This window comes from Dicentrarchus labrax, unplaced genomic scaffold, assembly GCF_905237075.1.
Source record: "Dicentrarchus labrax unplaced genomic scaffold, dlabrax2021, whole genome shotgun sequence".
In the NCBI taxonomy this organism is placed as follows: domain Eukaryota; kingdom Metazoa; phylum Chordata; class Actinopteri; family Moronidae; genus Dicentrarchus; species Dicentrarchus labrax.
The window spans coordinates 26,995,093-27,020,693 of NW_026136706.1; the positions used below are offsets into that span (position 1 = coordinate 26,995,093).

At 41.4% G+C, this 25,601-nt stretch overlaps 1 protein-coding gene across 2 annotated transcripts in view; it reads right to left on the bottom strand.

The window, feature by feature from the left end:
* Positions 1-369: 369 nt before the first annotated feature.
* LOC127365350 (uncharacterized) overlaps positions 370-25,601 on the bottom strand; it is a 213,478-nt gene continuing 188,246 nt past the window's right edge. For both annotated transcript variants that reach the window (XM_051403372.1, XM_051403371.1), the window contains one exon: positions 370-1,864. In XM_051403372.1, coding sequence (XP_051259332.1) covers positions 588-1,538 — 951 coding nt within the window. In that variant the 5' untranslated portion in view covers positions 1,539-1,864 and the 3' untranslated portion in view covers positions 370-587. The remainder of the gene's footprint in view (positions 1,865-25,601) is intronic.

Consider the following 25,601-nt stretch of genomic DNA (forward strand, 5'->3'; position numbering starts at 1 on the left):
CTGATCAAAGCTAACCCCGAGATTCCTGACAGTGGTGCTAGAGGCCAAGTTAATGCCATCGAGACTAACTATATCTTTAGACAGTGAGTCTCTAAGGTTTTTGGCCAAGAACAAGAATTTCGTTTTTTTCTGAGTTTAACATCAGAAAATTGCAGGTCATCCAGGATTTTATGTCCTTAAGACATGTTTGTAATTTAGATAATTGATTAATTTCATAGGGCTTGATTGATAGATATAACTGCGTATCATCTGCATAACAGTGAAAGTTAATGGAGTGATTCCTAATAATGTTGCCTAAAGGGAGCATATATAAAGTAAATAGTATTGGTCCAAGTACAGAACCTTGTGGAACTCCATGATTAACTATAGTATTTATTGAAGATTCATCGTTAACATGTACAAACTGCGAGCGATCTGATAAATATGACTTAAACCAGCTTAGTGCGGTTCCTTTAATGCCAATTTGATGCTCAAGTCTCTCTAAAAGAATATTATGGTCAATGGTGTCAAATGCAGCACTAAGATCTAATAATACAAGTACAGAGACAAGTCCATTGTCAGAAGCAGTCAGAAGGTCATTATTAACTTTAACCAGAGCTGTCTCTGTGCTGATGAACTCTAAATCCTGACTGAAAATCCTCAAATAAACTATTGTTATGTAGAAAGTCACACAACTCTTTGGCGACTACTTTCTCCAGAATCTTAGAGAGGAAGGGGAGGTTAGAAATTGGTCTATAGTTGGCTAAAACCCCTGGGTCAAGAGTGGACTTTTTAAGAAGGGGTTTAATTACAGCTACTTTAAAGGACTGTGGTACATATCCTGATAATAAAGAAAGATTAATCATATCCATTAAAGAAGTGCCAATTAAGGGAACAACTTCTTTAAGCAGCCTAGTTGGGATCGGGTCTAATAGACAGGTTGATGGCTTCGATGAAGAAATGATTGAAGTTAACTGATGAAGATCGATAGCAGAAAAACAGTCTAAATATATATCTAAGTTTACATTGACAGAAGTCCCTGAACTTGGAGAGCCACTGATAACTGTTGATGGCAGTTGGTGATTAATTTTTTCTCTAATAGTAATAATTTTATTATAGAAGAAGCTCATGAAGTCATTGCTACTTAAGTTTATGGGGATATGTGGCTCAATAGAGCTGTGACTCTCTGTCAGCCTGGCTACAGTGCTGAAGAGGAATCTAGGGTTATTCTTATTTTCTTCTATTAGTGCTGAGTAATAGGCTCCTCTGGCATTACGGAGGGCCTTTCTATAAATTTTAAGATTATCTTGCCAATTTGAGCGATATTCTGATAATTTGGAAGAGCGCCATTTCCTTTCAGATTTCCTAGCTATTTGTTTTAACTGGCGGGTTTGGTGGTTATACCACGGTGCTAGTCCCCTATGTTTTAATAATTTCCTTTTTATAGGAGCGATAGAGTCTAATGTTGATCGTAGTGAGCCTGTAGCACTATCGACAAGATTATCAATTTCAGAGGGACTAAAGTCGTTATAGGACTCTGTTAAATTCAGACATGGCATTGAATTAAACACTGAAGGAATCTCCTCCTTAAATTTAGCTACAGCACTGTCAGATAGACATCTGCTGTAGGAAGTTTTGCCTAATGGCTTATAATCTAATAGTATGAATTCAAAAGTTATTAAATAATGGTCAGATAGGAAAGGATTATGTGGGAAAACTATTAAATGTTCAATATCAATGCCATATGATAAAACAAGGTCAAGAGTGTGATTAAAACAATGAGTTGGTTTATTTACACTCTGACAGAAGCCAATTGAGTCTATTAATGATATAAATGCATTACTAAGGCTGTCATTGTCAACATCCACATGAATATTAAAATCACCTACAATAATTACTTTATCTGATTTAAGGACTAAACTTGACAGAAACTCTGAGAATTCAGGGATACATTTAACTATGGCTGCTGGCTTCGCTTACTTCACGTTTCTGACTATGGAGCTGCCAATAACCAGAGTTGGTTCCTCAGCGGGTGTATTGCTGAGTGGGGAAAATGTATTAGAAACGTGAATGGGTTGGTGGTGACCTGTGGGCTTCGCCGTTTTAGTCTTCCTTCGCTCAGTCACCCAGCCTCCCTGTCTTCCCGGCTGCTCAGGAACTACCGGAGGATCTACAGATCTAACAGAAGCTACCTTCGGTCGGACCGCACCGGCTGCTGGGGGCTGACTAACTATAGCGGCTAAAGATATCTCCGTGGTGGGGTACCGTTCCTCTAACTCACTAAGCCTCGCCTCCAGCGCAGTAAATAAACTACACTTAATACATGTACCATTATCTTTAAAGGAGGCAGAGGAATAACTGAACATCTGACACACTGAGCAGGACAGAGGAGAGGGAGAGGGAGAAGCCATAGCTAACTGCTAATGCTAATGAAACTAGCGTGTATGAAAAACTTTTGAAAGTAGTGAAAAGTCGCTAAAAGAAGGAGAAACTCCGAGTGCTTAGGTAGAACTAGTCTACGTTTAAATGTTAAGCGGGAAAATAACCGCTGTAACGAGTAAAACAAATTTAGATTTAGCGTTCACTGACAGAGCTACAGCACCAAACAGTGTACACAGAGCAGGAAGTAAACCGGAAATGATTCAGTACGCTTACCGTAGCACGTCCACGCCCACTCTTTTACACCTCCTAAACCTAGGTTCATACAGGGAAACTGTTCAGAGTAAACCAGGCATCGTCCTGATAAACCCTCAGTTTTCTCTGTCAATTTTAAAACAGTTTTTAAGTTTAGCTGCTTAATGAAATTTGCTGCAGTGACATGACTGAAAGCAGTTAAATAATCATTATAGTTAATTAAGAAAACACTCATAGGCTGCGTCAATACAACACAGAATAAATCAATAAATCACCCGAAAACTCTGCTTGACAGAAGAGGCACAGGAATCATTTCTACTTCGAGAATGTGTTTATATTACTTGTTCATTATGTGCAGCTGTATATATTGATATTGTGTTTGCAAATTCATTATGGAATAACCCAGAACATGATTGTGGCATTTTCTGAACATTGGAAAATATTTATTAGGCTAAATGTTTCAGGGATAACCTTTAGCAGCATAGCATGTGTTGTCTAAGGAAATTTGACTTTTCTTAATTTTTTTTGTCTTTCATCTTTTGAAAGCTTACATTGTGTATCATGGCAGTATACCACTAACAAACAAATCATCGCTACATGTTGTATCACCCAAACTTTTCATTGTACATTAATACCAGTAGCCTACAAAACCAAATCAACAAAGTCAAGTACAGCTGGTACATATCAGTTAAGAGTAGCTTCAAGTGCAACGTACTACAAACAACGTTGTTCACTACCTTTAGTTCTGTGTACTGGCAGGTCATTTTTATCCAGGTAAATTAAATCTCCAGTCCACCTCCAATGGACACTTAGTGTCCAGCTAATCCTTCCAAACTGTCCTATGATCAGTTCCCAGAAAAGCTTCACCGGGCGCTCATCACCTTTGGTCTCTGTTGCCACAACTCCCTGATCAGCAGACATCTTCATGCAGCAAATATCCACCTGTCTTGGGACAAGATCGTCACGAACAAGATTCTCGAAGGATCTTACTTTAAAACCTATAATATTGGTGCAGGTTTTCTTTGTTTCAGCCACAAAGGATGTCAATTACCGTAAGTTCTCCAATAACAGCTGGTTTAGATAATATCTTCATTATACACTGTTCATGCCTGACTTCTTCAGATAGGGCACTGAGGTCTGGGTGCTATATCAGTACACGGTGTGTCTATGTTACACTGATTAAAAGTTCCAGTCAATGAGTATTTAGCTGTGTACTACAAGGGTAACAGGGATTTGAAGACATGTAGAGACGGACATACATCTCCTGATATTTGCATTAAGTCTGTATCACATTATGCAACTAATAATCTACACACAGCATTAGTTTCTTTTCAGGATTGGGTTTATAGAATTCAGATAACTAATCCAGACCTACGAAGTACATCATTAAAGCGTAACTACGTCCTTCAAAGGCCACAGCAGTGTAGCAGGAATAGTGAAATGGTAGTCAGAGCTAAATGAGCTAAACATTGAGCTAACCAGCATGAGCAGAGCTGAAAACACAATGTGTTGGTAGAGTGAGTGAGACAGAGTGGAAAGAGAACAAAAGCGTTAAGAGGAAGAACGATGGCTGGCCCAGGAGTTTTGTTTTGCTGGACATCGCGTCATCAAATGGTATCAGATTACGTAGTCGCGTTTTTTCCCGATAAGACCTTGTTACACTCATTCCTAAGTCACACATATAACTGATGGTGGTGTTCTCATTTCATGTCTGGTGTCATCCATGCTGCACCCTTGGTCTTCGAGAGCTCATGCAACAAACTCAGTATTTTTCAGTTTGGTCGTCAGACCCTGACTTTTGTTTGTCAACGCTGACTTTAATTTGTTTGTCAGACCTTATGTTTTGTTTTCCATTTTATTTAAGTTGGTTTTGTTGACCTTCATTTCTGTTCGGCCTTATGACCTTTTATTTCCTTTTGGTCCATGACCTTATATGTTTTTCCCCATGCTACACCTATGGTCTACGTGATATCATGCAACAAACACAGTGTTTTCAGATTGGTTGTCAGACCCTCATTTTTGGGGTCAACATTTCTTTGATTAGATTAGTTTGTCTTTTTCACTTTTACGTTTGTTTTATGTGTCTGAATAACAAAATATAAATATTATATATAAATATTTGCCAATAAGTTTGCAGGGGAAGTGTTTGGCTTTAGCTCACTTAAATATATGATATTTCTAGAAATGTATAGAATCTGCTTTATACAATATCTATGTTTTTGCATCGTCAGAAACACAATTGGATGCTACTTTTGATTATTCTGAGCTGACTGCCGAAGGGTACAGGTTATATAGAGGTATGGTGGCCGACAAGGGCAAACGTGCCGCAAACAGCAAAACGCTTCAAACACGGGAATGATGCAAACACACAAACACATAAAACAAATCCAACAGAAAAGGGCAGCAACAGAAAAATGCTGCAATCACAGAAACGAAGCAGAAGCACAAACTAACAAACCCACAAAACAAAGGCCAAAGACAAATGCTGCAGATTTCAAAAACACACAAAACCCCAAAACAACTGCCAGATAGAAACGCTGCAAATTCGCTCGACAAAACGGAAGTGCACCAGGCCACTAGGGGGACCCGACCTCAGGGATGGACCAATCCTGTGAGATCAGACCCGAAAGACATGAAGAAGAAGAAGAAGAAGAAGAAGAAGAAAGTTTTGGAGAGGAGAGTAAAAAGTTACGTTTTCCTTTATGTCTTTTTTAAACACTTGGCCGTAATCTTTTATAATATTATAATATTATATTATTATAAAAATATAATATAATAATTATATTATATTTTTATAATAATATAATGTTATAGAAGAATATTATAATTATATTATAATAATTATAATATTCTTCTTTAATACTGAATCATATTAAATAGTATTAAATAATATAATATTATAAACGATTTCCTAGATGATTCTTCTGACAGGTCAGTGGAAATAAGTGAATATTTCCCTGACGTTAAAAAGTTTATTCAGACGGTGAGCACTCTTCAGAAGGTTGTAGGGACAGACCTGCTGGATGAGAAGAGACGTTATCGTCTGAGAAAACATGTCAACGTTCTGAAAAAAGGTCTTAAAGGGACCAAAAGATCAAGGAAATTGAGATATTCCAGATAAAATAACATGATCATACAACACTGGGTGTTTCTTCTCTGCTGTGTCTATTTGTCTGTTTTGTTTCCTTTTTTCTCCTCTTCTAATATGCAGGCCTTAAAGGTTGCCTCTTTAAATATTAACGGGGGGAGAAGTGCACAGAAAAGAGCCTTAGTGTCAGAGGTTATTAAACTGAAAAAGTTAGATGTTATATTTTTACAGGAAACACACAGTGATAGCCTGAATGAGACAGACTGGGGAATATGATGAGGGGGTCAGTATGCACTCAGCCATGGCTCTAATCTCAGTGCTGGAGTTGGTGTTTTATTCTCTCCCTCACTAAATGTGAATATTTTATCCAGAACAGAGATCGTAGCAGGCAGAGTTCTGATGGTGAAGGCAGAAATAGAAAGTTTTACCTTTACTTTTATTTATCATGGTCCTGAACGTTTGTCTGTGTTTAAGTTATTAAAAGACAGCTTAGATAGCTGTGGTCAGGGGGAGTGTTTTATAATAGGGGGGGATTGGAACTGTTGCACTGATGTCATTTTAGACAGGACAGGAGAGGAGCTCCATCCTCAGTCGTCTTCTTTTCTGTCTCAGCTGCTAAAGGAGGCCAGTTTAGTGGATGTGTGGAGGATGAAACATCCTTCAGCGAAACAGTTCACTTGGGTGAAAATATCAGATGGTAGGGTTAGTGCAGCTAGGTTAGACAGACTTTGCGTGTCTGCTTCTTTTATAACTTGCGCAGCTAACTGTCAAATCCCTGTTGGTTTTACAGACCATCATTTGATTTTAGTAGATTTGGTTTTATCTCCTACTGGGAAAACTAGGTCCTTCTGGCAATTTAACATTAAACTTTTACAGGACTTCAATTTCTGTGAAAACTTTCAACTGTTTTGGGCTAATTGGACTTCCAAGAAAGAGTCTTTTCCCTCCTTGAGTCAGTGGTGGGAGGTTGGAAAGGGTCAAATTAGGGTGTTCTGTCAACAGTACACGTCCTACTCGACTGAAAATATTAGAGGGGCTAAGGAGCAGTTAGAGTCAGAAATCAGAGAGCTAGAGAGTATGTCTGCTGAAAACACTAAACAGTTACACCTCAAAAGGTAGCAGCTGAACTGGTTTCTTCAAGAGAAAGCTAAAGGAGCTCTGGTCCGAGCAAGCTTCACCACTATAAGAGACATAGATGCACCAACCTCCTTCTTCTTCAGCCTGGAGAGGTCTGTGGCCCAAAGGAAGCAGATGGTGTGTCTCCGCCTGCCTGATGGGAATTTGATCTCTGACACCGCTGAGATGAGGAGGCATGCAGTGTCTTTTTACTCAGACCTGTTCAAGGCAGAAGATTGTGATATGGATGCTACTAATGAACTTCTTTAAGGTCTTCCACAGCTGGGTCCAGGAGAACGTGACACCCTGAGCTCTGACATCTCTTTAGAGGAGCTGACCTCTGCAGTGACACAAATGGCCTCAGGAAAGGCTCCAGGCATGGACGGCCTACCTGCAGACTTTTTAAAAAATTTTGGGAGTTTTCTTGGACATGACCTGCTGAATGTTTTTAAGGAGTCTTGAGAAAGGAACTCTTCCAGCATCCTGTAGGCATGCTGTGATCTCCCTGTTACCCAAGAAGGGGGATCTGACCCTGTTGAAGAACTGGAGACCGGCGGCAGTGGCTCAGAGGCAGAGTGGGTCGTTCCTTAATCGGAAGGTTGTGGGTTCAATCCCCGGCTCCTGGTGCCACATGTCAAAGTATCCTTGAGCAAGATACTGAACCCCAAATTGCTCCTGATGCTGTGCATCGGTGTGTGAGTGTGTAGGAATATTAGTTTCTGTTCGATGGACTTTGCCATTGCTGAGTGAATGTGGCACATAGCGTAAAAGCGCTTTGAGTGGTCGGAAGACTAGAAAGGCGCTTTACAAGTACGGGTCCATTTACCTGTAGCTCTTTTATGTACAGACTATAAGATTTTGTCAAAGGTTTTAGCTAACAGACTGAAGGTTTATATTGGATTATATATTGGTACTGATCAGTCGTATTGTGTCCCTGATAGATCAATTCAGGACAATTTGTTATTAAAGAGAGACATTTTTGAAGTTTGCAAACTTTACAACATTAATGTGGGTATCATTTCTATTGACCAGGAGAAGGCTTTCGATCATGTCACTCACTCTTTTCTTTTTGCCACACTGCAGGCTTTTGGTGTTGGGGAGCACTTTTTGTCCTGGGTGAAGTTGTTGTACAGTGGTGTAGAGGCCTGGTTTTGCCTGAACTGGTTCACAGCCCCCCCGTGGTCATATCAGCATATGCTGATGATGTAAATGTCCTTGTCCAGGGTCAGGAAGACATCCAGGAGTTAAAAGACAGTCTTGTTTTATATGAGAAAGCTGCTTCAGCCAGGGTTAACTGGGAGAAGAGTGAGGCCATTTTGGTTGGTCAGTGGAGTGAAGGGAACACACCCAGTCTTCCTGGAAACCTTGGGTGGGGAAAAAGAGGTCTAAAGGTCCCAGGAGTGTATCTGGGAAGTGAAGAAATAGAGGCGCAGAACTGGGAAGGAGTGCCGGGGAAGGTAAAAGCCAAGTTGTCTAAATGGAAATGGTTGCTACCCCAGCTGTCCTACAGGGGAAGAGCTCTGATTGTTAATAACCTGGTTGCCTCATCCCTGTGGCACAGACTACAAGTACTACCCCCCCCAGCAAGGCCTTTTGAAACAACTGCAGAGGCTCCTCATAGATTTCTTCTGGTCGGGTCATCACACGCGAGCGTCGGTCCTGTACCTTCCTGTGGCAGAGGGGGGGGGAGGGCCTCATAGACATCGCCTCCAGGACTGCTGCGTTCAGACTGCAGGCAGGTCAGCGGCTCTCTCTCAACTCTTCCTAATAAAGTCCCCTTCGTGCAGCCATACTGGTTTTACACCTTTTTACAGCTCTGTCATTGATGCCTGGAGGACTCTGAGCTTCACTCGACCACCTGACCCTGGGCCTGGGATGTGGCTGTTTGAAGAACCTCTGTTTAATAATGATTTCCTGTCTGATACCGTCTTCTCTTCAGCCACTCTAAAAACAGCGTTCATTGAGACGGGAGTAGTGAAGCTGGGCCATCTTACGAAGACATCAATTGAGAGCCTGGCTGAAGTGACGCACATACGGTCAACCAGAGTGCTGCAGAACCTGGTGAATGGAGGCAATCTCTGTCTGTACCACTTCGGACTTTTGCGCTGAGCCGAAGTTTGGCTGACCAGTGGAGTAGAGGACATGAGTATGTCTTTCCCCCCTTGAGTGTGAGTCCTCAGGTGGGGGAATGGAGAGAGGAGAGAGGCCTTGTTTTAACCCTAAAAACTCCAGCACTGGGAACATTCAGCTCCTGTACAAGTAAACACCTGTACTCCTGCTGTGTGAAGGTACTGAATTTTTCTCTTCTTGCAGAAGTCAGACGTGGACCGAGGTCTTAGGCTCAGACTTTTCTCCAAATGGAAGCTGGCGGGTCCTGTATAAGCCTCCTGTCGAGAAACGGATGGCTGACATCCAGTGGAGGATTATACATGGAGCCATAGCTACGAACAGACACAAGGCTCACTTTGACCCACACACTGGGGAGGGTTGTCCTTTCTGCTCACTAACAGAGACCTTAGACCACTTGGTGGTGTCCTGTCCCTAATTGGTAGATGTTTTTAAAATGCTGCAGGAGTGGGTGGGGGGCTTGGGAGAGGTTTTCTCTGTTCCCCTCTTTGTCTTTGGACCAAAATACACACCCAAGAAAAGGCAAACTCTGGTTTTAATCAATTTTATTTTTGCAAGTGTCAAACTAGCGATCTGGAAAAGCCGAAAAAACAAAATGCTTGAAAATGACTGGACAGACCCAGTACGCTGTCTGAGGGGTTTAGTGGCGGCCCGTCTGAGGGTAGTAGACTAACCAACAACTGGATGGTTTTAAAGCTGTGTGGGCTGTTAGGCAGGTCTTGTGCTCACTGGGGGAGGATGGCTCTTTGGTTTTACATTTTTAGAATGATGGTTGTTCTATAATGTTTTGTGAGATTAGTTATGCATCTTTTGAAATAAGTAATTTAAGGTGTGTCAGTTACCCCCACCTAGATCCTTGCCCAATTTCCTTACCAGAGTTCTCAGATAAAGGCAACACAGGAAACAAAGATTTTACACTTGTCAATCAGTAAGTAAAGCTTCTACAGAAGTTAACAGGTTTACCACAGTAGAGCACAATATACACGAGGTGAGTTGATCAAGAGGGAGAATCACAACTGAGGACAGCTTTTTAAACAGAGGGCTGGTCTGGAAGATGGTAGATGATTGGAGTAGATTGCCAGACACCGCACCAATCAGATCACCGGTTGGAACCAGGAAGTAGGCAGGTTTCGTGCCTGCCAATCCTCGGCAAGGAATCGCACATCCTGCTTAACATGACACAGCTGCACAACACAGAGACACATACCTAGATAATGGTGGTGGCCGTAACACTCCTCCCCTTACGATGCAAAGCATGAGTTTGTAACAAAACCACCACCTTACAACTGACTATTTTTATACTCTTGATAGAGCATCAGCTAACACATTTTCAGATCCTTTCTTATGACGTACATCCAGGTTGTAATCTTGCACGACCAAGGCCCACCACATGAGTCACTGGTTGTGGTTATACATGCGGGAAAGAAACACAAGTGGATTATGGTCAGTGTAAGTTACAACTGGCAAAGAACTGGAACCAACATATACCTCAAGGTGTTGTAAGGCCAACAGCAAAGCAAGGGCGGTGGTCGAGTAGTTAGCCTGGTGCCGGTTAAACTTACGAGAAAAATAACACACAGGATGATCCACACCATTAACATCCTCCTGCAATAGGACTGCACCAGCTCCAACCGCACTGGCATCTACCTCAAGTTTAAAAGGTTTAGTGAAGTCTGGGGCAGCGAGCACGGGGGCATGACTTAAGAGTATTTTTACACTCTCAAATGCGTGCTGGCACTCTGGAGACCAGGCGAAATCTACCTTGGGGCTGAGCAGTTTGGTCAATGGCTGTACAACAGTAGGAACGTTATGTCAAAAGCTTCTGTAATAGCCTGCCATTCCGAGAAAGTGTTTTACGTGTGGTCAGAATGGGGAATTCTGTTATGGCGGCGACCTTTGCCTCAACAGGTCCACCTGACCCTGTCCAACCTGTCTCCCCAAGCAGATGACAGTGGCCTTACCAAAGTCACATTTTGTCAAATTTATGGTGAGTGTTGGCTGCGCTAGCCGGGAAAACACCTGCTCAAGGACTCGCACATGCTCCTTCCAAGTCTCAGTATAGATGATCAAATCGTCCAGGTAAGCGTTACAGTTAGTTAATCCAGCCAACACGGTATTCACCAACCTCTGAAAAGTGGCCGGAGCATTACACATTCCAAACGCCATAACAGTATACTGTAGGAAGTGATCAGGGGTAACGAACGCAGATATTTTAGAAGCGCGCTCTGTCAGGGGAACTTGCCAATAACCCTTTAGCAAATCCAACTTACTGACATATTTGGCGGTGCCCAAGTTATCAATACAGTCCTCCATTCTAGGTAGAGGGTAGCAATCACAAACTGTAACACCATTTACTTTGCGAAAGTCCGTTATGAACCTAGGAGAGCCATCAGACTTAGCCTCTAAGAGACAGGGAGAACTCCAGGGAACTATTAATAATGATTTTGGCTGTAGTTATTAATTTAATTATTAATCCGATTTCTAAATTAATAGTTCACTGTATTTTTATGAGACTGATCAATTATTGGCTATTGTTTCCCTTACTTAAGGGTGGTGCCCCAAGGATCTTTATATTAATTAAAATCATTTTCCATTATCTTTTGATAATTATAAACTTTGATTACCAAAATTAATTGATTAAACTAATACAGTTAAACCACTGTAACACCCTACAAAGTGGTGCCCTACACTCACCTGGAGTATTGCCCATTCATCTGGTCAAGTGCTGCTGAGAAAGTTAATCTTGGCAGACAAAACAAAACAGATTATTCAATGAACGTGTATGTAAGAATTCCTTCTGTTTATGATGGCCTTTGTCATCACTATATGAATGTGTGTGAATGGGTGAATGTCACCTGTAGTGTGCAGCGATTTGAGGGGACCGTATTTTTACAATTTTTTTTGCAATGAAACTGTGGAAGAAAGTGAAAATGTGTTAAAAAATAGTTTTTTAAATAATTCAGTAAAAACTGAGGATATCTTCTTCCAGTGGGAATCATTGTTTAGACAGGGTAAATGTGAGATGTTCATGTGCACCTCATGGTCCCCACAAGTAGAAAGAAGTTTGCAGAAAGGTAAGGTAGCGCAGAACCCACAGGGATTGGTTGAATTTGTGTTAATTTACAACTACCTAGAGGGACTGAATATAATATTGTGATAAAACCAAGTGGAAAATTCTGTTGCTGGCAAATGAAGCCTACATGGAAGTAACAAAAACTGCAATTCCTTTAATGGCCACTTGAGGTTGGTTCCAGAAGTGAGTCAATATCCATAGGGCCAGGGCTCCAGACTAACTTTTTGCATTGGTTGCACTGGTGCGCCTAACTTTTTTTTTTTTTTAGGTGCACCAGCACAAAATGTAGGTGCACCCAAATTTTTGACTGCGTTGCCTTTAACGCCATATGGTCACCTTTTTATTGCTCTCCATAACTTTCATATAATGTGAATGATTTTTAAACAAGAATAAGGTGTAGAGAAATGCTTGTCTTTATTTGAAGCACAATTATATATAAAAAGAAAAATAAAGTGTTTAAATTGCTTCACTGAACTGAAATTGAACATTTCAAACTCAAACATTTCAAGTAAAATAATTATTAATGATGATAATAATAATGATGATTACTACTACCTGTCACTGAAATGCAGCTGGGAGAGGGGCCACTTTCTCTACACACTTGTCACGGCATATCGCGTGTTTTTTAGACATGTTATGTTTTTTTAAAGTTTCGATATGAAATGTTGTTGACCCGCTCATGAATGCACTATTTCCGGCCCATATTCTGACAGTACTCCTGACAGTACATGCAGTGCATTGTGTTACGTCCTTTGTTGTACCTCAGCCAGGGAAATTGTTTCAGCCAGTCCTTTCTGAAGGAATATATTTTGGCCTTTTTAATTTGGGTCTCGGAGCCGGGCTCTTTCCCAGACTTGGTTGTCTCCTCCTCTGGTTCCGAGTCTGATGCTGTCGCCGAAGGACCGGGGCTTGGCATCTCACCAGGGACCGAGGGCTCCGTGTCTTGACGGGATGGACTCTCAGAAGTGGGGATGGATGGGATTATAGTAGTAGGGCTGGTTGTAGGCTTGGTTTCGTTAATGAAAACACTTTCAATATTTCTGCCTCTCTTCGTTTTCCCTCGTTTTGTTGCGTTTATTTTATTTTTCCATTTCAGTTAATCAGCTACTCTCGCGCTCAGGTCGCGCGCAATTTTTAAACACACACAATTTAGCGCGGTGAACAGGACCACAGCCAATCAGAGGCAAAAACCTCTGATTGGCCAAGCTCTGCTCTTATTGGTTTAGAACACGTTATGATCCTACCATGAGTGTGTGAGTTCAGTCACAGGAGAACACAGAGAGATGGTGCGCTTGCGAAATAAACTGTTATGTTTTCACCTGGGCAGCGTCAGGTGCACCAGTGCGACCTAGAAAAATTATTAGTCGCACTCTTAGAAATTTTGGTCGCATGTGCGACCAAATTGGTCGCACTCTGGAGCCCTGCATAGGGCCCCACATTTTACAGCAGAAATAAACATATTTACAGCCTGGCACAAGTTTTGGTCTCTATAGCTAACTTCCCTTTTCACAACAACAATAATGGGGGTGAATTTTTACATAACTCACCTGTTTAAATTATATAGGCGACTGTTTTAGGGGGCTGCTGCTGTGCAGAGGCAGAGCGGGTCGTCCCCTAATCGGAAGGTTGTTGGTTCGATCCCCAGCTCCTGGTGCCACATGTCAAAGTATCTTTAGCAAGATACTGAACCCCGAATTGCTCCCACTGCCGTACATTAGTGTGTGAATGTTTGTGCATGCATTAGTTTCTGTTTGATGGGCTTTGCCATCTCTGTGTGAATGTGTGTGAAAGGGTGAATGTGGCACGTAGTGTAAAAGTGCTTTGAGTGGAAGGCGCTTTACAAGCACAGGTCCATTTACCATTTACCATTCAGTAACCAGGCTTCATTCAGCCTGCCTCACCTCCATTCACACTCCACCTTTTTGCCAATATTTGAATTGGAGCCAGCGGAGTCAGGACTGCCACAAGGGCGACGGCCAGAACTGACCACACTGAACTTCACAATGGCTCTTCAAAAACCTGTTGAGAAAACTCATAATTTTAAAAGGCAACTGGCAACACTTTTTTTTAAAGTCAAACCTGAAGTTTTGAAACAAACAAAAAAAGGTTTTGCCAACCTACAATCGTTGAGGTTATTTACTTTTCTTCTTTAGAAAATCTTAAATCTTTGGGTTTAAGAAAGGAAAAATTCTGCATTTCAAAAATATTTCATTAATTCTTTCAGCTTTAAGTCAAACTCAAACTCGCAATGATAATTTACTTTATAATTTTCTTTTCTTCTTTATAATCTTTAAGTTTAGAAACAAAACTTGTATTTCAAATCTCTTGATTTTTTATTCTAAAACTCAAAGATTAAAGTTTTTGAAAAGAAAAAGAAATCAGAAGTCAAAAGTCAGCAAAACTTTTTTTCACAAAAAAAAGTAAAGACAGTTTCCCTTAAATTATGAGTTTTTTCAACAGTTCTTTTTCTTACTGTGTTTGGTTGCTGCTATGGAGACTTCATTGATTTTTCATTACGCAGTCTATGAAACACCTAATATACATAATGTAAAATATACAACTAATTAACTAACTTGTCCATATACAGTGGGTACGGAAAGTATTCAGACCCCTTTAAAATTTTCACTCTTTGTTTCATTGCAACCATTTGCCAAAATCAAAAAAGTTCATTTTATTTCTCATTAATGTACACTCAGCACCCCATCTTGACAGAAAAAAACAGAAATGTAGAAATTTTTGCAAATTTATTAAAAAAGAAAAACTGAAATATCACATGGTCATAAGTATTCAGACCCTTTGCTGTGACACTCATATTTAACTCACATGCTGTCCATTTCTTCTGATCCTCCTTGAGATGGTCCTGCTCCTTAATTGGAGTCTAGCTGTGGTTAATTAAACTGATTGGACTTGATTAGGTAAGGCACACACCTGTCTATATAAGACCTTACAGCTCACAGTGCATGTCAGAGCAAATGAGAATCATGAGGTCGCAGGAACTGCCCAAGGAGCTCAGAGACAGAATTGTGGCAAGGCACAGATCTGGCCAAGGTTACAAAAGAATTTCTGCAGCACTCAAGGTTCCTAAGAGCACAGTGGCCTCCATAATCCTTAAATGGAAGAAGTTTGGGACGACCAGAACTCTTCCTAGACCTGGCCGTCCAGCCAAACTGAGCAATCGTGGGAGAAGAGCCTTGGTGAGAGAGGTAAAGAAGAACCCAAAGATCACTGTGGCTGAGCTCCAGAGATGCAGTAGGGAGATGGGAGAAAGTTCCACAAAGTCAACTATCACTGCAGCCCTGCACCAGTCGGGGCTTTATGGCAGAGTGGCCTGACGGAAGCCTCTCCTCAGTGCAAGACATATGAAAGCCCGCATAGAGTTTGCCAAAAAACACATGAAGGACTCCCAGACTATGAGAAATAAGATTCTCTGGTCTGATGAGACCAAGATTGAACTTTTTGGTGTTAATTCTAAGCGGTATGTGTGGAGAAAACCAGGCACTGCTCATCACCTGCCCAATACAATCCCAACAGTGAAACATGGTGGTGGCAGCATCAGGCTATGGGGATGTTTTTCAGCTGCAGGGACAGGACGACTGGTTACAATTGAAGGAAAGATGAATGCGGCCAAGTACAGAGATATCCTGGAAGAAAACCTCTTCCAGAGTGCTCAGGACCTCAGACTGGGCCGAAGGTTCACCTTCCAACAAGACAATAACCCTAAGCACACAGCTAAAATAACAAAGGAGTGGCTTTGGAACAACTCTGTGACCATTCTTGACTGGCCCAGCCAGAGCCCTGACCTAAACCCAATTGAGCATCTCTGGAGAGATCTGAAAATGGCTGTCCACCAACGTTCACCATCCAACCTGACAGAACTGGAGAGGATCTGCAAGGAAGAATGGCAGAGGATCCCCAAATCCAGGTGTGAAAAACTTGTTGCATCATTCACAGAAGACTCATGGCTGTAGTAGCTCAAAAGGGTGCTTCTACTCAATACTGAGCAAAGGGTCTGAATACTTATGACCATGTGATATTTCAGTTTTTCTTTTTTAATAAATTTGCAAAAGTTTCTACATTTCTGTTTTTTTCTGTCAAGATTGGGTGCTGAGTGTACATTAATGAGAAATAATATGAACTTTTTTGATTTTAGCAAATGGCTGCAATGAAACAGAGTGAAAAATTTAAAGGGGTCTGAATACTTTCTGTACCCACTGTATATAGAAGAGAAAAAAATGTATGGTTAATTTCAGAAGGCTATATACCCCCCCCACCAAAAAAAAAGACATAAAATCAAAAAGGTTTTGTTTTATTATCCAATGCAACCTGGTGAAATGAGGCTCAGCCAAATTATTCTTTATGTTTGAAGTTTTGAAGATTGACTCATTAAGGCACATTCATGTCACAGACCATCTGACCTGCTGGACCTCAAACAGCTGCTTTCCACACTCTCAACTGATGGACTGAAACCTTTGAAGTCAGATCTTTGTGGAGGAAGAAGTTTGATCTCCAGCTGCTATGCTCAACTATTAAATCAGCTGAGTGGAAAATGGATGATAGAGAATATGATAATAATTCTGGCAATTCCACCTGAAACCTGCCTTTGATAAAGAAATATGTAAAGATGTGTTAATTACACTGCAATGTAGTGGGAACACTGGTTGGAGAAATGTGTAGCATTTTATTTTCACGTAACAGTGTAATTTAATGGTACAACACTCCAATATCTTATAAAGTAAGATTATGAATTATGGCTATATGTTTAAAATAATAAACAATACAGAAAATGTTAATGTGAAACATAATTGTTTAATGATTTTCAGTTAGAAAAACAATCTCCACAAGGTCCATTTTGTAGCTGTTCTGGAGCTTTGGTTCGCATAACAAGATCCACTTCAGCAGAGTTTTCAGGTTATGAAACTGTTAAAATTTCCTTATGACTTTTGGCTGTATTATGGCAATGGTATTCACAAGCTCCTTTGCGAGCTCTTTCAAACTTCTCTGCTCTTTGTCTTTTCTTTCCGGCTTTATTGCTGAAATACGTATTTCCTATGACAGATATAGCCTACAGTCACCAGAAAAGGATTTGGATTTGGAGTAAAGAACAGCAGACTTTGAGTCAATCAACCCAGTCAGTTCACTAGGACCCGCCAACCACAGTGGGTGCTGTCACTCCAGGAGAAGAGGAAGAGAGCTGGAAAAGAGCCATGTTGGCCCAGCTTGGATTTGGCTAATGTCCAACATCTTCACAGAGACCTGCTCCATCCCCCCGTGCAGACCGCGATCATAAAAGAAACCATTTAACTATGTAACCTAGAATAAAAACAAATAGCAGCAAACATTACTCAAGAAGGAGGAAATAATTCAATGGTTGGGGGCTATTTTCAGCAGCAGATTTTATTTGGTGGTGGATAGGTAGCAGGGCCGGGCCAAGGCATAAGCGAACTAAGCAGCTGCTTAGGGCCCTGTGACCACTAGGGGGCCCCCAAGAGGAATTAACTTAAAAAAGAAAAAAGTAATTAATTATTTTTTCCACGTGTGAGTGATGATGATTCATATATTATCCCATGTACATTCTTGTACAAAAAAAACAAAAAACCTCAACAACAATATTATGTTAACAGAGTGTAGTTTCCTACTGCCTCTCTGCTCGAACTGTCAGAGCTCTGCTAGTAAAGTGTGCAGAGCTCCCAACCGTGCAGTGCCGTGCGCACTGAGCATCCAGGAGCTAGGAGCAGGTGAAAGATGTCGCAAAAAAGAACTTACCCTTCACGGGCAGAAAAAAGGAAGAAAGAGGAAGAGGAGAAAAAAACGACAAGATAAAAGGTATGTCTTGGTTATGTAACATTTGGTTTCAAGGAGATTTTGAAAAGTTCCCTGAAATTAGGAAAGTCCCTAATTATTGTTGATATTTTGTTCCAAAGACGTTAGCCTGTAATAGCAAATTTGCTAGCTAACATTAGTTAAAAACGTCTTACTACTTCTCTCTTATGGGTCGGTTAGATAGCTTTTGGCATCAAAACAATGTTTCTGATAACGTTTGATAGCAAATGTTTAATAACTAACGTCAATTACAAATGCGGTGATGTTTGCTAGCAATATGGTTTTGCATTAATGAATTAATTTAGTTAACTTATAGTTTGAGGTATGTTGTTTGCAATTGTTTGCTGCAGAGCACAGTAATTTATGTGAGTAAATAAACATATTCCTTTTACATCAACTCCCTATTGTGCTCATACGTTATATGAAACTTCCCCAGGAGCACTGTTAAAATATTTAGGAGGAGGCACTGACTCAGCCCAGGGGCAACCCACCTCCTCAGGAGCAGCCAAGGCTGATGAATCAGGTGATCAAAAACTGTCACCATATATATTTAATTTCTAGTCAAATGATCTCATTAAGATATACTAATATAAGATATAATCATATGACAAGGGACATGTTTTTCATCTCAGGTCCATCTCTATCCTCTGCTCCATCCACTCTGCCCACTGTCCTCTCTGCAACCTTGGCTGTACCTGGTAAGTTAGCAACAAAACAGCCTTTAATTGCTCAATGCACTGCAGAACATAATGATATGAATATTTTTTTAATATGAGACAAGATCTAATCATATGACAAGGGGCATGATTTTAGACAAATCCATATTATTTCAAAACTTCTCAAGCAATTTTCAGTTGATCCACTGGCAGTTTGTTTTCTTATTACAAGCTATAGCTGTACTTTTTTATTTAGAAAATAAACTGTATCATTTTCAAGTGTAATATGACTATAACATGGCTAGCTTTTGTTTTTGTTGTTTTTTATCTTAGGTCCATCTCTATCCTCTGCTCCATCCACTGTGCCCATTCAGCTGTACCTGGTAAGTTAACAACAAGACAGCCTTTATAATTGCTCAGTGTACTGCAGAATATTCTGAGATGAATAATTTTGTCTAAAAATATTATTTTAATTTCCCTATAGGTCCTTCATCTTTGGTCATCGAGATTGATGTGTCTTCTTCAGCATCCAGTTTGGAGCAGGGATCAGCAGCTCTGCCAGTTGACCCAGCTGAGTGTCCCTCTTTCCTGTCAGACTCAGAAAAGGACTGAACAGGTATTAAGAGGGCCACATTAACATTCCCAAAAAGACACATGGCAGTAATAGAGGGCCCCAAAATCAAATTTTGCTTAGGGCCCCATGGAGGCTTGGGCCGGCCCTGATAGGTAGTGAGTACTTGGGGCAGAAGAATAGTGCATGTGGGAGTAAATTAAAATAAACAATGCATATGTTATGAAGTAACATGTCATCCAGTGCCACAGTGTGGCTCACTGAGATGTTCTTAATTGTTCTTGGACAACAGTGGAGCTCTATAGCACAGAGGAAGAGAATATCCTGATTTGGATACACACAATACTTGTTACATTCATTGTTGATTTGGTTCTGTACGTGGGATTTAACAACATTCCCACAGTTTAACAAATCCATTGATTTCACTCCTATTTTGTAAACGTTTTAAAATTGGTATGTGAAAGGTGTGACGGGTAGTGTTTAAGTTGGACCCAGGAGCAGACACACAGACAAGATGGTTTAGATGGGGCTTTATTTCACACACACTGGGGGGGATGAGGGGGCGGCCTCAGCAGGAGCGGGCCGGAGAATCATCAGGGAGACCGGGGACACGGAAACACTGGAGAGCTGACTCTGGGACATGAACTGCACGGGTGGACTGGAGAACTGGCAGGGGGTACGAAGACCCAAAGGCACTGGAGAGCTGACCCTGGAACCTGTAGAGGTCGGATTCCAGAAACTCTGGAGAGGTTGGATCCCTGAGACTCCGGAGAGATAGGATCTCTGAACACTCTGAAGAGGTGGAATCCCTGGAACTCTGGAGATGTGGGGATCTGACTGGAGAGCAGGAACAGGGGAAAACACAAAGGAGCAAGCTACTCACTGAGTGGAGCCAAGAGAGTACCCCCAAGTTCACTGAACAAGCAATCTGGCACCGAGCAAAAGGACACTGGGGTACTTGAGGGCTGAGACTGACGAGGTGATAGAGAGCAGGTGAGGCAAAGCACAGGTGAGGTGATTGGAGAACTCACCCTCAGACACACACAGGGAAGGAAGAGCAAAGGGAGCAGGAGAGGAGCAGGGCCATGACAAAAGTAGAATGTGTATGTGTGAGAGGGTCAAAATAAATCATGGCTCCTCATTATAGTGAAGTATTCTCAATTTTTTTCTTGTCTGTCTCACCCAGTTGGGGGCAGAGGGGTAATAAGAGAAAGACAGAGACAAAGGTGCGCAGCAACAACAGTAGCAACAACTATACTAATAGAAAGGACTGATGATGATGATGATGATGAACAATGAGGGATGATGAACTATTATAATAGTAATAATACTATACACTACTACTACTAATAATAAGATAATAATATCAGTAATAGTAGCAGTGGGAGTCAATGGCAGGAGGCTCCACCAGAATCCATGAGAACCTGCAAGACAAGAAAGCACAAAAACTCTGGGGAAGAAGTGAATTTAGTAACATGCATTAATGGGACATGAATGTGTTCAGAAAGAGAGAGAGAGGAAGGGAGGACCCCAATACACCATGGGAAATCCCCTGGCAGTCTAGGCCTATAGCAGTATAACTAAGGGAGATTCAGGACTCAACTGAGCCAGCCCTAACTATAAACTTTATCAAAGAGGAATGTCTTAAGCCTACTCTTGAATGTGGAGAGGGTGTCTGCCTCCCGAACCACAACTGGAAGCTGGTTCCACAGGAGAGGAGCTTCGTAACTGAAGGCTCTGGCTCCTGCTCTACTTTTAGAGACTATAGGAACCACAAGTAGCCCAGCATTCAGAGAGCGCCATGTTCTAGTGGGGTAATAGGGTACTATGAGCTTTTTAAGATATGAAGGGGCCTGACCATGAAGAGCTTTGCAGGTGAGGAAGAGAATTTTAAATTGTATTCTGAATTTTACAGGGAGCCAGTACAGAGAAACTAATACAGGAGAAATATGATCTCTTTTCCTATTTCCTGTGAGTACTTGTGCTGCAGCATTCTTAACTAATTGTAGTGTCTTAATGGACTTATTTGGCCAGCCTGATAATAAGGAGTTGCAGTAATCCAGCCTAGAAGTAATAAATGCATGGACTGTAGTACACAGCCAGTACTTGCCAGAAATTCCTGCAGCTCCTTTAATGTTGTTGTAGGCCTCATGGAAGCCTCCCTGACCAGTTTTCTTCTCGTCTTTTCATCAATTTTGGAGGGGCGTCTAGTCCTTAGTAAGGTCACTGTTGTGCCATATTTTCACCACTTGATGATGACTGTCTTCACTGTGTTCCAGGGTATTTCTAATGCCTTGGAAATTATTTTGTACCCTTCTCCTGACTGATACCTTTTAACAATGAGATCCCTCTGATGCTTTGGAAGCTCCCTCTGGACCATGGCTTTTGCTCTGAGATGCAACTGGGAAATGTCAAGAAAATCCAACTAGAACGGCTGAACTTTATTTCGGATTTATCAGAGTCACTTTAAATGATGTGTAATGGTGTGTACTGACTACTATTTAACATGAGTTTGAATGTGATTGGTCAATTCTGAACACAGCCACATCCCCAGTTATAAGAGGGTGTGCATACTTAGGTTATTGTAAGTTTTTTTTTTTTTTTTTTTTTTTAAGTTTGTCTTTCAATTGAATTATTCACATTATAGGTCACATGAAGGTGGAAAAAGTTTGGACATGATTTATCTTTGTCTAATTTTTTTACATCACAAAAACCTGGCATTTTAACAGGGGTGTGTAGACTTTTTATATCCACTGTATATGATAGAACAAGGTCAACAGTGTGATTAAAACAATGGGTTGGTTTATTTACACTCTGACAAAAGCCAATTGAGTCTAATAATGAGATTAATGCATTACTATGGCTGTCATTATCAATATCCACATGAATATTAAAATCACTTGCAATAATAAGATAAGAGAAAATAAAAAAGAAGTAATGTATGATGTAATATATTTGTTGTAAATGTATCCATATGTATCTGTCTGATGTGTAACGTGCTACAGTAAGCGTATTGACTCATTTCCGGTTTACTTCCTGCTCTGTGTACACTGCTTGGTGCTGTAGCTTGTAGTTCCCGAGCAGCCGGGAAGACAGGGAAAGTGGGTGACTGTCCGGGAGAAGCATAGCAGAAGCCCACAGTTCACCACCAACCGATTTACGTTTCTAATACATTTTCCCCACTCAGCGACACACCCACTGAGGAAACAACTTTATGTTAACTTTACTTTACGTTATTGGCAGCTCAATAGTCAGGAACGTGAAGTTAGTGAAGCCAGTGGCCTAAGTTAAATGTATCCCTGGGGCCAGAGCGGGCGATATTGAATCATATTTAAAACTGCTGGCTAAAGATAAACGTAAATATAATAAAACTGTTATTCACGTCGGCGGTAATGACATCCGATTACACCAATCGGGGGTCACTAAAATTAATGTGGAGTCGGTGTGTAGATTTGCTACAACAATGTCGGGCACCGTAGTTTTCTCTGGACCCCTGCCCAGTGTGACCAGTGATGACATGTATAGCCACATGTCGTCATTCCACCGCTGGCTGTCGAGGTGGTGTCCAGAAAACGATGTGGGCTTCATTGATAACTGGCAGCCTTTTTGGGGAAAACCTGGTCTGATTAGTAGAGACGGCATCCAACCCACTTTGGATGGAGCAGCTCTCTTATCTAGAAATATGGCGAAGTTTATTTCTAAAACCTGACAACCCAGGACCAGGAAGCAGAGCTGCTGTCTTACACACTTCTCTGTGCTTCCACTAGAACAGTCCCATAGAGACTGTGTCTGTCCCCTGACCACCTAAATTATTTAAAGAAATAAAAACAAGAGGAGTTAAACATAAAAACCTAATAAAATCTAAAACTATCTGCTCAGTTACACAAAATAAAAGAATGAAATGTGGACTGTTAAATATCCAGTCTCTGTCCTCTAAAGCTGTTTTAGTGAATTAATTAATATCAGATTATGATATTGACTTACTTTGTCTTACTGAGACCTGGTTGTCCCACGAGGAGTATTGTAGCTCCTCTAGGTAGTAAAGCATGAGGCCCGAGATCGTTTAAAAAACAGGGTTTATTCACAGTCACCGACCAACCCGTGAGAACTGAAGAAAAGAAAGTAAACAAACAATCACATAAATATGCTAATGCAGAGTTGTAGCTTAATGTACACAAATACACCAATAAACACACCTCGTAGGCTGCGCACTACCAAAAAGGGGCTGAATCTTGTCTTTTCTTCTCTCTTCGTCTTCTTAGTTTACATTTAATGTTGTAACTCTTTATCTTTACTCAACTTTACCAAGTGTGGAGACAACCAACCGTGTCGTTTCTCCCTTGCCGTGCTCTGCCAGGCGGTGTATCATTAAAGTGGTACCGTGTAGAAACAAAAACAACCCCTGAGCCCACCTCAACTGACAGGTAGGTAGGAACCAAAAAATAAATAAATGAGAATGCATTAAACTGACATGTGGGGCAGTTACAAGTATGTTAGCCTTAATGAATCCACCCCCCCCCCACAGTCATATTAATACTCACATTCCTCTGGGGACCGGTAGTGGCAGCCATATATGATTCGAGCGTTTTAATGGACCCTAAACCTAAACTAAATCATAATTCATTTGAAAGCCTTGTTCTTAGTCTTTCTCACCCATCCTGGCAAACACTGCAGCCAGTTCTATTTGTTATAGTGTACCGCGCTCCTGGACCGTACTCTGATTTTATATCTGAATTCTCAGAGTTTTTTTCAAGTTTAGTCCTTAAATCAGATAAAGTAATTATTGTAGGTGATTTTAATATTCATGTGGATGTTGAAAATGACACTTAGTAATGCATTTATATCATTAATAGACTCAATTGGTTTCCGTCAGAGTGTAAATAAACCAACTCATTGATTTAATCACACTCTTGACCTTGTTCTATCATATGGCATTGATATTCCTCCCCTCACCAGTGAACATCCAGGGAATGGACATTGAGCAAGTGGACTCTTATAAGTACCTGGGTGTTCACCTCAACACCAAACTGGACTGGACTCACCACACTGATGCACTCTACAGGAAAGGACAGAGCAGGCTCTACCTTCTGAGGCGACTGAGGTCTTTTGGAGTGAAAGGGGCACTCCTGAAGACCTTCTATGACTTTGTAGTGGCATCAGCCATCCTGTACGGGGGGTCTGCTGGAACAGTGGCATCAGCTGGATAAGATCATCAGGAAGTCCAGCTTTGTCCTGAGCTGCCCTTTGGACTCAGTGAGGGAGGTGGGTGACAGGAGAGTCCTGGCTAAAGTGTCATCCATGCTGGACAATGAGTCCCACCCCCTGCACGGTGACCTGACAGAACTGAGGAGCAGCTTCAGTGACAGACTGCTTCACCCTCGATGTGTGAAGGACAGATACAGAAGGTCTTTCCTTCCTGCTGCTGTTAGGCTCCACAACAAACACTCTTAATATCCAATCCAATCCAATCCAACTTTATTTGTTAAGCACTTTAAAAACAACCAAAGTTGACCAAAGTGCTGTACAGGAGAATAAATAGGACATCATAAATGTAAACAGTGATGATGATGATGATGAAGACCACTGTGAGGAATATAGACAGTGATGGTGATAACACTGGAAAGTTCCCGTGGCAGATAACATGGACGAAGTCCGACGGTGATGAGCTCGATGTCCGGGCTGCAGACGCTCTTTCACACAGTCGTGCCCGGCGTTACACCACCTGTTGTTTATGAGCACGGACAGTCCCCCTCCTTTCTTCATGCCGGTCGCGGTGGTGTCCCTGTCGGCTCGAACCGTCTGGAAGCCGGGAATGGTGATGATGGAGTCCGGTATCTGCTCGATGATTGCAGGGATGTAGGGTTTAAAGCTCCTCTTCTTCATCCTCCGTTTAACCCCCGCTCTGCAGCCTCACCGTCTCCTCCTCAGCTCCTCCGGTATGGAGGGTCTCTCTCCGGTCAGGATGCTAGGGGGCCTCAGGGCGATCATCTGGTCGCGGGTGAAAACAATGCGACTCCCCGTCGCCATGGAGACAAGCGTAAACAAAAAATAAAAAGTGCTCAAAAACGCCAAAAAAGTATTTAGGCGACATGAACAAAGTAGTAAGAGAGTAAGAAAGTAAGAAAAGAGTTCAAAATAGCAAAAACACACTAAAAACACACTAAAACTACAACAATGAAAGGAGCTGCCATGACAGGCTGCCGTTGTCGCCGGCGCCATTCCATGGAATCCAATATGTGCAATAGTATTACACCACAAGGTGTAAAAACTTCAAAACACCAGTTTGACACCAGTCTATTATTCAGCACTAATAGAAGAAAATAAGAACAACCCTAGGTTCCTCTTCAGCACTGTAGCCAGACTGACAGAGAGTCACAGCTCTATTGAGCCACATATCCCCATAAACCTAAGTAGCAATGACTTCATGAGCTTCTTTTATAATAAAATTATTACTATTAGAGAGAAAATTAATAACCAACTGCCATCAACAGCTATCAGTGGCTCTCGAAGTTCAGGAACTTTAACTAATGTAAACTC